Here is a 12,228-nt window from a genome sequence, read left to right as displayed (position 1 = left end):
TATTCATGTATTTAGCCTACTTATTTATTTTATATCTGCGGTAGAGTAGCTGTGAGAGACTCCATGGCACTAGGTGGCAGCATTTCATAGTGTGTCTTCCTCCCGCACAGGAAGAAAATTGAGCGGGAGAATTTGTGTTGTTGTTGTGAGCCAAACACAGTGACGGTCTCTATGAAAGATATTAATGCTTCCTGTGGGATATTAACATTTTAATAATTCCCTTCTCTATTGGTTTGATCGTAAAACTATCGTAAATGTAACAGGAATTCATGAGCATCGAGACTTTCAAATTGTGTAACCAAAGAAGAGTGTAATGTAATCTGCGAATGGCGGTCAGCTACTAGTCATGGACATGTTTATAGAGAGACGAAGAACCGAACTATCTGCGGGTTTGTGAGCTTCATTTGCGGACACACAGTATCTATAACCCGGGGTGGACCTCAACACGATGTCGCAGGTCAGTAGTTACGGGTGGACTTGAAGAACAAAATCACCGTTGTTTGTAGCGCAGAGTCTGTCAGTGGCTGCGGTTCAAAACCTAGTGAGCTCCCTACCTAGACAGCATCTTTGAGCATCATAGGCGCTCAAAATTCTCTCTGAGTAAGCAGTTTTGCAGTTTTGAGACAAAGCCAATGTCTACGAAACGAAAGTAGATGTGAAGTGACAGTTTAGACTGAAATATAAAATTTATTAATATCAATAAGATGTATATAATAGATATGAACACATTATATTTTACAATACATTAAAATAGAAAAGTTATTTTTTAAATTGTAATAATATTTCACAAATATGACATTATCACACAAATATTTTTGATCAATTAAATGCAGCCTTGAGCAAAAGAGGCTTCTTTCAAAAACCACACTCTTTTTGAATTATATGATAATTGTTAATATATGTGTTTATTATTTATTTATGTATTTTTTTTCCCCTTCATATGAACTTGTGAAGTTTGAATCATTTTCAGGTCAAAGCCAAAAAGAAACTGCATTATTACCAAAAACAGGAAATGTAAGTAATGTGCCATTTTCAAACATTTTCTGTATGGACTAAGTTAATATTAATACTAACTAGCTCAAGTAAGAGGCACATTTCATTACATGTTGCTGCTGATTTTCAGAGCCCATTCTGAACTCAGTGATGTCTTCACCTTGCGTGGCATTGACACTCTCTTCGATGACATTGGTAATTATATTCTTACACTCTCCTCATTGTAAAAATCTCCATTTCATTGTCATTGTTTCGTGCCATTTGTTCTTTGTGTGAAACCATATTTCATGTTGTTGTTATTGGTAGATGCTGACTCTGAGCTGGGTTTGCCTCTGCCTTCTCCCTTTCCCAAAAGCACTCTTGTAAATGGTCAGAAGAAAAGCTCACGTTATCCAGAAAAGATGAAGGCATCATCTAAACAGGTACACAACATGGAGTGAATCATCAGAAATCAGTCTGTTTGCCCCAATGTTAACTGTTAATCAGATGACTCTGATTGTCAGGTACACAAGGATACTTTGATCCAAGAAAATGGCATTCAAGAGAATGAAATAATCGATAGAGGTAACCCTACATCCACAACAATCTGTCATCAGTTGTATTATTGTGACTGTATGATTTCTGGCTCTTATTGCAGATTTTCTTTAAAGAATACTTCACATTTGATTAAAAAAAATGAAATATATATATATATATATATATATATATATATATATATATATATATATATATATATATATATACATACAGTATATATACATTTTTGTTTGTAAAAACATGTTTAATAATAAACATTATTTTTTGTCATTTAAAACATTTTTTTTTGCTTCATTCCTAACAAAGAGACTCCATTTAAAGAAATTGTTCCCATAAAGACATCCAGTCCTATTGCTTTGGCAATGGAGAGGGATGAATCTGTGGATGGAGTCAGACCTGTGGCTTATCCTCTTCTCTTTGGAGTTGAGGATGAGGAGCCCATTGGTGGAGACTTCAGCAAGGTGTCCTGCACTCAGCAGTCAAAACCGGCGAAGGAATCCCTCTATGGGTAAGAAGAAAAATATTCTGATAACTGATATTGTTAGTTTTTGTTTCATTATCTAACTGTTCCCTTATTTTCTCTGCTCCGAAAGGGATAGCGGGTCTCTGGTATCACCACCAGAAAGGCTTGAGTTTAGAAAAACTGCTAAATCAAATGCGGGTTCCTTATCAAGGTCAGTCAACAGTATTGTACATCTGCATATTTTATTATTATAATAAGAAATATAACCTAAAATTTTATCTTTCAGCATGAAGCTTGCAAAAAACACTACAACATCAGTGGAAGCCACCCAGTCTTCACCTCCAGAAATGAAGAAAGATTTAACAATGTAAGGAAACTAAAATTTTGTAATGTCACAACTGAATTGTTCCTGCAGATTTCTTAATGAATCTTCTCTTTTTATTATTATTAAGGGATAAAGATCCTGGTCAGCTTTCTCCTGTTTTGGTTCGGAAGAGTGAACCAAAACTTCGGGAGGAAGAGCAATGCAAAAATCAAGTGATGGAGGATCAAGGGAAAGGATTGTCTTTCCAGCAGAAGCCTAAAAAAGCCTTGATGCCTAAATCCCCATGGTGAGTTTAAATGTGACATCCTGAGCTTAAACCACATGCACCATTGTTACTTTATTGTAACACTTTTCCATTGATAAGTTCCAGGAAACAAGCAGCAGTTCCAGCTCCTCCACCTGTAGATTTAGAGGAGGACTTCATCATCCTGGACGATGAGGCTCCTGTTCATTTCATCATCCCTCGCAAGGCAGAGGTCAAGAACAAAAGACCTGTCCCAGCAGACACTGCAAAGGAGAAGGTTCTTACAGAGCCGCACTCGACAGATCAGCTCTCGCAGAGTGAAGTGGAGATGACTGATCGGCATGAGGCAGATGCTAAAAGAAACAAAGCACAAATCGAGTCTGGTAAACAAAAAATGAAAGGAAAATTTGGAAAAGCTTCAAAAAAGAGTGGCAAAGACTCTGTGACTCATGATGGTCGAGAGGATGGAGCAGACCCTGTAACCGAAGCGCTGGAGGACAATGATTGTGATCAGACCTCATCTCAAACCAAACAGGGACACAAAGAAGTACAAGCAGGTAAACCACACTTTTACCAAATTTTAGATTTATGATGTATAATAATGCAGTATACTTTATCAGTGCAGTGTAGTGTTAATTTTGTCAGCTATTTTTATTATTCTTAGTACTGTGTCAAATGTACTTTGTTCTTAAGCAATCTTGCATTCTTGTGTTCTTGTAATACAATGTTATCATCAACTATCAAAGTCTGGTTACAATAATCAAGAACACAAGTACGGAGAACGCATGAAAGTAAATGGATGTGTCCTTGATATCGAGGATGCATCCACTGCAGACTTGAGAGAGTCAAAACGTTAAAAATCTTGTATCATCACTATACAATGTATTGTTGGCTGTTGCTACAAATATACCACAAAACCGGTCACCTCATTGCTAAAAATCTCCATTTCATTGTCATTGTTTCGTGCCATTTGTTCATTGTGTGAAACCATATTTCATGTTGTTGTTATTGGTAGATGCTGACTATCTGCTCTTGAATGCCATATCCTCTTGAATGCCATTTTCTTGGATCAAAGTATCCTTTACTTTGATCCAAGAAAATGGCATTCAAGAGGATGAAATAATTGATAGAGGTAACCCTACATCCACAACAATCTCTTATCAGTTGTATTATCGTGACTGTATAGTTTCTGACTGTTATTGCAGATTTTCTTTGAAGAATACTTAACATTTGATTAAAAAAAATTCATTAAAAAAAAAAACATTTAAAATGTATATATTAATACATGATAAATAATAAAATGAACAGCCAGGCAAGCAGAAAAAATCCTGTAATACAGCTAATTTTTGTTACATTTTCATCACCTTCTTGGCACCTAAAATAATTGTCATATTTCTTTCATTCCTAACAAAGAGACTCCATTTAAAGAAATTGTTCCCATAAAGACATCCAGTCCTATTGCTTTGGCAATGGAGAGGGATGAATCTGTGGATGGAGTCAGACCTGTGGCTGATCCTCTTCTCTTTGGAGTTGAGGATGAGGAGCCCATTGGTGGAGACTTCAGCAAGGAAGAGCAATGCAAAAGTCAAGTGATGGAGGATCAAGGGAAAGGATTGTCTTTCCAGCAGAAGCTTAAAAAAGCCTTGATGCCTAAATCCCCATGGTGAGTTTAAATGTTACGTCCTGAGCTTAAACCACATGCACCATTGTTACTTTATTGTAACACTTTTCCGTTGATAAGTTCCAGGAAACAAGCAGCAGTTCCAGCTCCTCCACCTGTAGATTTAGAGGAGGACTTCATCATCCTGGACGATGAGGCTCCTGTTCATTTCATAATCCCTCGCAAGGCAGAGGTCAAGAACAAAAGACCTGTCCCAGCAGACACTGCAAAGGAGAAGGTTCTTACAGAGCCGCACTCGACAGATCAGCTCTCGCAGAGTGAAGTGGAGATGACTGATCGGCATGAGGCAGATGCTAAAAGAAACAAAGCACAAATCGAGTCTGGTAAACAAAAAATGAAAGGAAAATTTGGAAAAGCTTCAAAAAAGAGTGGCAAAGACTCTGTGACTCATGATGGTCGAGAGGATGGAGCAGACCCTGTAACCGAAGCGCTGGACGACAATGATTGTGATCAGACCTCATCTCAAACCAAACAGGGACACAAAGAAGTACAAGCAGGTAAACCACACTTTTACCACATTTTAGATTTATGATGTATAATAATGCAGTATAATAATGCAGCTATTTTTTTTATTCTTAGTCCTGTGTCAAATGTACTTCGCAATCTTGCGTTCTTGTGTTCAACAATGTATTGTTGGCTATTGCTAAAAATATACCTGTGACCCCATATGACTGGTTTTGTGGTCCATGGTCACATTTATATTTACATTCATAAAACATTGATTGAGAAGTATTCATATTATTCATAAAACATTGATGGAAATTGTGATATATTGAAAGAAGTTTACATGTCATTATGTTTGAAATATTGCTTTGTGTGTTAGTTACAGGAAAGAAACGGGCAAAAAGCAAGGCACCTGAGCCTGTTGAACTTTCTGACAAAGATGAAACAGATGCAGGGTGCAGCCAAGAAATCCCAGCTCCTGTGTATAGAACCACAAAGAAATCCTCAAAATCATCTAAACAGGAGAGGCCAGGGTCAAATGAGAAGAAGGAATCCTATAAAGTCACTTCTGCAGCAGCTCTTCACTCCACCAACTCAGTGAAATCCAACAAAAATAGAAAGAACAACAAAAAGGAGGAAACTGTCTCTAAGACAAAGAAACAAACTTCTAAAAAACAAATAGAGTTGGAACAGATAGATCCTTCCCGTGATGAGCAAGAGCATGACCCTCCACCTGCCCTCGAAGAACAAGAGGAACAACAAAGAACAGGTTAGTTCCTCTGGCTTTTGCCTAATTATGCTGTGCATCGATAATTACAAAGCAGAATTGTCATTTTAGATAGACGGGCATCTAACACTCCCAACTCGCAGATTAGGCATCCCTAACCACCACCAGTCCAGTTTTGCTGAAAACTTACAATCTTTTCTGTTTTATTTTTACATTGTAGCTGTAAATAAACAATCTTCCACCAAGGATGCCATGGGTCCAGGCAAAAAACTGAAGAGAAAAGAAACACAAATGGGGGAACCAAAACCAAAGGATCCACCAACAACTGCATCTGACATTTCGTCCGACAGTCCTCTGTGTTTCAAGAGGAAAAGGAAACCTCCAGGAGCATGGTGGCTCACTAGCCCAAATGAAAGTACCACGGAGCTTCAGCCAAAGCAGGCGTCGGGTGCAGCACAAGGGCCGAAAGCCAGTACAAAAACACCAACGAAGCAAGCAGCTGCTGTTGATTCTGAAGAAACGCAGTCTCTCAGACCTGCCAAGGGAAAGCAGAAGAAATCAAAGACTCACAATGTGTTGGATGATGGGAAAAAGTTGATAGCAGGTGGTGATAGATATGATACTGGAGCTGAGCAGAAGACCGCTAAGAAGACAGGTGGTCGAAGGAAACCAAAATCAGCAGCTATTCAGCCTCAAGTGGCATCACCAGTTCATGTGTCAGGAGAGGAAGTGGGAGCTTGTCCAAATGAGAGTGCTGGGGAGATTAGTCCAGAATTCTGTAGTCCTAAGAGACGACACAATGTCCTACCAGGTAAACTCAATCCAAAACAGCTTTTACTTTGTATGATGGAAGTTTTTGTACTTACCTTTTCCTCCAATACTTAAAACAGGTGAGAAGAGAGTGTTTGACCAGGTTTACTCAAGAGATGTTGGATCTTCACAGAAACCACCTTCCTCTTCTCTTAGAAGACCAGACAGTTCTGCATCAGACAACTTTCTACAGAAAAGACAAAGAAAGGCTCCTTCCAATTGGTGGGAGGTGCCACAGTCTCAGGAACCAGCCGATGGACTTCCACCACCTCACAGTTCTCCTCCAAAAAAGTCCAAACTATCAAACACTCCTCTTCGTGGTGCGTTTAATAAGGAGGGAAATTCAATGAAATTGCAAAAAACAAAAAATCACACCAGGAACATAAAAAGAAACATAATCAACACGCCAAAGTCAATTAAACGATCTTTAGCGTCAATGAATGCCATTTTTGCTTCAGAAAAACCTGAAAATATGGTAAAAAGTGGACAAAGGTGCAGAAAACAGGGACGCAGAAACCTTCTTCACTCTCTTGAGGACCAGTCAGATCACTCGAGTGAGAATTTGGCCCAAAGTGATGATCAGCTGCAGGGAAACAGACGCTCCTCCTTTGGCTTCATCAGTGGTATTACCGTGCAGCCACCAGGGACCAGAAACAAAACGAGTGTACGAGTATCCAGTGGACCCAACACTTTATCTGATGTGTAAGTTGATTTATAAAAGGCAGATGCCTGGCCTAAACAAATGTTACCTGAGTGTAAATATGAAAGATGCAGATATAAATAAAATTGCCCTTGTCTAACCCCTGCACCAGAATATTGGGATAAAAATAACTGTTGTGTGGTGCACGTCCTGATATTGCTGATTTAGATGCGTTCCTGGGTCAACATATTTTGTTGATCCTGGAACAACATTCTAGTCTGAAAATTTAGTCTTAACCCTATTCCTACCCCTAAACCTAACCCTACCCATAAGTTATCCCAAAAATCAGAGGGAAATGATAGATGAATAACACTGATGTTTAGCACCAATTCATGATTTTAAGACTAAACTTGACATAATCTGTAAACTTGTCCCTCAAATCTGATTGGTTGATTTGAATGTTGTTCCAGGATCAACAAAAATGTTGACCCAGGAACATGTTGAACTCAGCGTTGTGTGGTAGTGCAAATAGTCACTCTGTTTAAAATTCTGTGCTTCAGGACTGAGTGTTTTTGCTTTTTTTGTGTAGTGATGCTGCTTTCAGAAGTGGGCCTTCATCAATGCTTGAGCTTCAGCAACGTGATGAAGAGGATGATGATATTGGTGAGAATTCATTATGTGTAATATATTTTAAATCTGCAATGTGTCATTTCAGTGCCACCAAATAGAATTGCAAAAATAGGTTTATCAAATACTCCCAAGCGCTCAAACTCATACGACCGGATGAGCCAGTGTTACTCTGTTGTGCCTCTAAAACAAACATTGATTTGAAAGTTCCACAGAACCATGTGTTTACATTTATCAAGGAAATTTAACACAATTTGTAATTGTAACTCCTTTTCTTTCTTTCTTTTTTTTTTCAGATTTGCCGTCGTCTAGAGTGACACCCCATGTGCGACAGGCTCCACGGGTGTTTGCGCACTGTGATCTCTGTGGGCCTCCATTGCAGCCTGTTGTCCTGGAAGATGAGGACTGGAACAACCTGCATGCGTGGTTCTCTCACTTGTGGCACCCAGCCTCGAAAAGTAATGACATTACATTCACAAATAAATCAACACACGTTTATTTATTCTATTCATTTATTTATTCTATTTCGCATATCAGATGTAGCCATGTTATAGGGACACACTGCCTGAACAGCCTTGTGTTGAATGAAGTATTCATGGGCAAAATAGTGACAGGACAGGAGTTCCCCCCTTCTTGGTCCTGAATGTGTAAACTTTGGCCCTGTTTACACCATTAAGATGCGTTTTGGTCGATCGGATCCCAAGTGCACAATGCCAAGTGCAGGTATAAATGGGATATAAAACATTTTGAGCTTTTCCACTTTCGACCAGTCAAAAATGCATTTGACCGGATTGCTTTCGTTTAAACGCTCATGTGGTCGAATGCGTTCACAAAAGACCGTCTTCTCTCCGCCTACTGACCTACCGTGTAAACTTTAGCCAGCTGAAGACCCAAGTTTGGTTTGAAGATGAAAAATTTACAAATGTACTTTCACCATTCCTGATTTGTAACACGCACTCACCGCATTCGGCGTGGTTTTGCGGCTGACAGAACAGAAACAAAAAGCTGCTGCTCTCTGTGTTTTTCCCTCAACTCTGATTATGTTCATATGTAAATTGCGCAAGCTTATTTTATACATTAGATCGAAAGATCTGAAAAAACAACAACATAAATTTACCCGCCCATAGACCCTCCCTTCTAAGAAGTCAGGACAGAAGTGGTCGAAAGTGGACAAAAGACATAAATGTTTATCCACACATGCAAGTTGACTGATTGCTATCAATAATTAAAATACTTTTAAAATACTTAAGAGTTATTTTTGACTATCTAAACATTAGAAGGCTTTTGAAATCCATACAGATTTTTACTTCCAAGTGCTGAAGTACAAACTGCTGGGAACTAACTTTAATAACAGCTTGTTTATTTGGTATTGAGTGGACCTCTTGACTGAGTTGGGAATGTGCTTTCAATAAAAATATTTGTTTCCTACCACTTAACATATTGTTTTCCTTTCATCAAGCTTATTAATGATTCAAATCTTCTCTTGCAGTATCCAGGCCTGGTTTCACAGACAGGGGTCAGATTAGGCCTTAGTTCAATTAGGACATTTAAGTACCTTTTATAAATGTGCTTTGAGAAGATTTTTTTTTTTTCTAAACAAGAAAAAATGTAGGGTGGGACTTGTCCATCTGGTCATTTTGGATTTGGATTGTTGGATGGTTGTGGTTTGTCTTATGTGACTAACAGGTTGTTCCACCCTCGTGCCGAAAAACGAGTTATCAAAGAAGAGACAAAACAAGAATTGTCAATTTTGATTTCATGGTGACTTTTGAAATAGCATAACTATAACCATAGATCAGTCCTTACTACCATTGTACCATGGTTTTAACAGTATTCAGCTAAAGTATTTATAAAACACATGTAGAAACTAACTACAACCAAAGTATCCTTCCCCCAATAGATGTTTAACATGAATTGGCAACATTTATGTCAAAATAAGAATTACTACTGTTGGTGTTATCACAGTAAAACCATGATAAATTGTCAGTTGCCAATAAAAAGGATATTGCTGCATTTGAGTTTATCTTTGACCTTTTTTCTTCTTTTTTCCTTTTCATTGCTGTTTATGATGCCGTGGCTCTCCAGCTGTTTGAGATGTTTGACTTCCTCCACAGCACATTAAAGTAGAACATTCACAGTAGGATTCAAATGCGTCATGCGGTGCACCACACAGATAATTGGTCCTTGCTGTGATGTTCGGTGCGAAGCGCATTTAATGCTTATCACATAAAACATAAAAGCCCAGGATGTGAGATGAAGACACAGTCATATTAGGGGCGGTCTGCATTTTGCAGCATGAATTTTTGCTTATTTTGAATGAAAAAATGTTGCAGCCTTGTGACTTGTTTCATATAGCTTGTTCATGTGCTGTTGTTTTTTTTCCCCCTCCTTTCTAGATGGACGAGTTATTAGTCCTGATGACTTCCACTGGCACTCCCATGGAGGCCGAGCAATGGGTCACGCGGTTGACCTCCAGAGCTGCTCTTTTTCACACGGAAAGATTCTTCTGGGGTCGTACATGAAAAAACCCTCACATGTGGACCATGATATGGTTTCTGTGAGTAGGAAGTGTATATTTTTTTTTAATCTCTCAGTTAATTGCATAACTGCAATTGTGTCTTGTAGCTGTTTGAGATATAATTGTAAAAATGAGGTTAAATGACAGTGACTTGTTTTAAATCCCCTATTCTGCCCATATGATTTTTTTTCATCATCCCAAGCTGCCTAATTTGATAAATAATTTTAGAAAATGTTGTCATACTATAAAAGCTCACTCTATAATTTTTTTACATTACATTTACATTATATAAAATTTTAACCTCACTGTGTTTCTTTTTAATAAGGTATTCAGCATTATCTCTAGTTGTGTGCGTGTTGATATTGAGGGTGTAAAGTCAGTCTACAATTCTGGAGAGGTGTTTATGATACCATCTGGTGAGTGAAAACTTATTACTAAATACTAATTACTTATGTGTTCTCGATTTCCTAAATTTTATTTTATTTTTGTGTTACAGGACAAGCGTATAGCATCCTCAATTTGTGTCAGGAACCCGCAGTGTTGATTTACCACAGGACACAGTCAAATGATACGCCAACCTGATTGACATGATGTGGCTTGCTTTGATTTCTTTGAAATATTCAGCTGCATAATTTTTTTTAAAGATAAAACTGTAGATGATTTTGTTTCAAAAAATCATACACGTATAGTTGTCTTGTAAAGCTCATAAATGCTAGTTTTTGAGTAAATAACTTCAAGAACATGTCAGACTTGAAGAGACTGTAAAGCATGATTTTATGATGCTATGTAAAAAGCTTTTCAAAACCGTGGTCTTATTGATATATGTGTACATTTCTGTTGTTGTTTCCCTTCGGAATGCAACTCTAGCTAGGTTTTGTGAACAAATTTGTTGAGTGGTCAGCAGGGGTCAGCAGATCCTTATATTGCTGTGCATGTCCAACTTTGCCTCGCTCAGAAGTAGTGCTGTTTATTTGAGGAAAAAGTGAAATCTGTCCTTCAATTTATTAGTAACCACTTCAGTTTACATCAGTCTAATCTCATGTACGTGATTTCACTGCACTTGTGTTTGTAATATTATTATGAACTCTTCCTCTGCCCAGTTTGGCCATGTATTTATGTATAGACCTGAAAGAAATGTTTTTGTTTGACTGTTGCTGTGTTTAAAGCTTTTGATAAGTAAATTAAATAAAAAGGAAATTCAAATTTAAATTATTTTGATGTTCCATCAATTCTGAAAGAGCAATGAGCTGCAGATGCCGCCATATCACTCGAAATGTGCTTTTTTTTTTATAAAGAAAATGTATTTGAAAGAAGCAAAATGGAGACCAATAGTTATCAGATGTTTCAGTTTTGATTGAAACTGTTTATAGATAGATGCTGAAGACTTTCATCCTCATTGTTTGTCTCTATAACAAGATTTAAAAAGTCTTGATGTTCACTTTTGCACACCATTTTTCCCCTGGTCACTTACTCTAAACCCTTTTTGCAAAGACCTGGGGACCTTTTATCATTTAATTATGCAGCATGCTTTTAACCTCAGACATGCAGTAGGACTCATGAAAAATATGAGATGGAACAGCTTTTCATAGCAAATCATGACACTTTAAACAAGTTTGTCCCTTGGCCACCACTAAGAATATTTTGCACAAGTGTGATACTGATAACACAGACTTTTTGTTTATAAAGACAATACATTATTCTTGCTTTTGCCAGCCATGTGGTTTTAGTTAAGATGCCCCCATCCTTCTCTGGAGATTTTCAAACCAGTGAACACAAAAGTCTCTTTCATTGTGTGCCGAAAAAGAGAAATGGTTTGTTTACCACAAATTCCTGTAAATTCTGGACTACTTTGTCCAATCAAACCTTTAGCAAAGGTTGGAAGAGTTTCAATTAACCACTAAACCAGTCAGATTGTGTTACAGTTTAATCACAGTGAACCTTTCATCTGCAGAAATGTGAAAAAGTTGACAATATACCGTCTCTCACTTGGAATCATGCTGAAATAACAGTAGCTACGGGCATCAATAATTTATCTTTATCGTGCAAGTCCACCTGTGGATCCAGTCATTCTGCTTTAAGGGAATAATTTTTTCCCCTGGAAAAACACATCAGTGAGCTTACTGATGTCGAGAGAGCAAAGATATGTCAAACCAAGCCCCTCTTAAATGATTAGCAGTGTTAAATGGAATGACTTTCCTTATTTCTAATTGAATGTTGTG

At 37.8% G+C, this 12,228-nt stretch overlaps 1 protein-coding gene across 5 annotated transcripts; it reads left to right on the top strand.

The window, feature by feature from the left end:
- Positions 1-73: 73 nt before the first annotated feature.
- On the top strand, positions 74-11,218 carry si:ch211-161h7.4 (inner centromere protein A). Of its 5 annotated transcripts, none has more exons than XM_048174637.1 (20): positions 74-457; positions 971-1,014; positions 1,124-1,188; positions 1,300-1,415; positions 1,497-1,557; positions 1,837-2,038; positions 2,124-2,204; positions 2,280-2,360; positions 2,446-2,604; positions 2,683-3,119; positions 3,976-4,225; positions 4,304-4,740; positions 5,067-5,456; positions 5,635-6,225; positions 6,305-6,926; positions 7,454-7,527; positions 7,788-7,949; positions 9,888-10,048; positions 10,335-10,425; positions 10,506-11,218. In XM_048174637.1, the coding sequence occupies exons 1-20, from the start codon at positions 449-451 to the stop codon at positions 10,589-10,591; spliced, it is 4,119 nt and encodes a 1,372-aa protein (XP_048030594.1). In that variant the 5' UTR covers positions 74-448; the 3' UTR covers positions 10,592-11,218. The 5 variants fall into 5 exon arrangements, with proteins under 5 accessions (XP_048030594.1, XP_048030598.1, XP_048030596.1 ...); XM_048174641.1 differs by having other exon boundaries at positions 75-457; positions 1,349-1,415; XM_048174639.1 differs by having other exon boundaries at positions 75-457; positions 955-1,014; positions 1,349-1,415.
- The last annotated feature ends 1,010 nt before the right edge of the window (positions 11,219-12,228 follow it).

Source organism: Megalobrama amblycephala, linkage group LG22, assembly GCF_018812025.1.
Source record: "Megalobrama amblycephala isolate DHTTF-2021 linkage group LG22, ASM1881202v1, whole genome shotgun sequence".
Classification (NCBI taxonomy): domain Eukaryota; kingdom Metazoa; phylum Chordata; class Actinopteri; order Cypriniformes; family Xenocyprididae; genus Megalobrama; species Megalobrama amblycephala.
The sequence above is the reverse complement of the archived record's forward strand: the minus strand, read 5'-3'. Positions and strand labels throughout refer to the sequence as shown.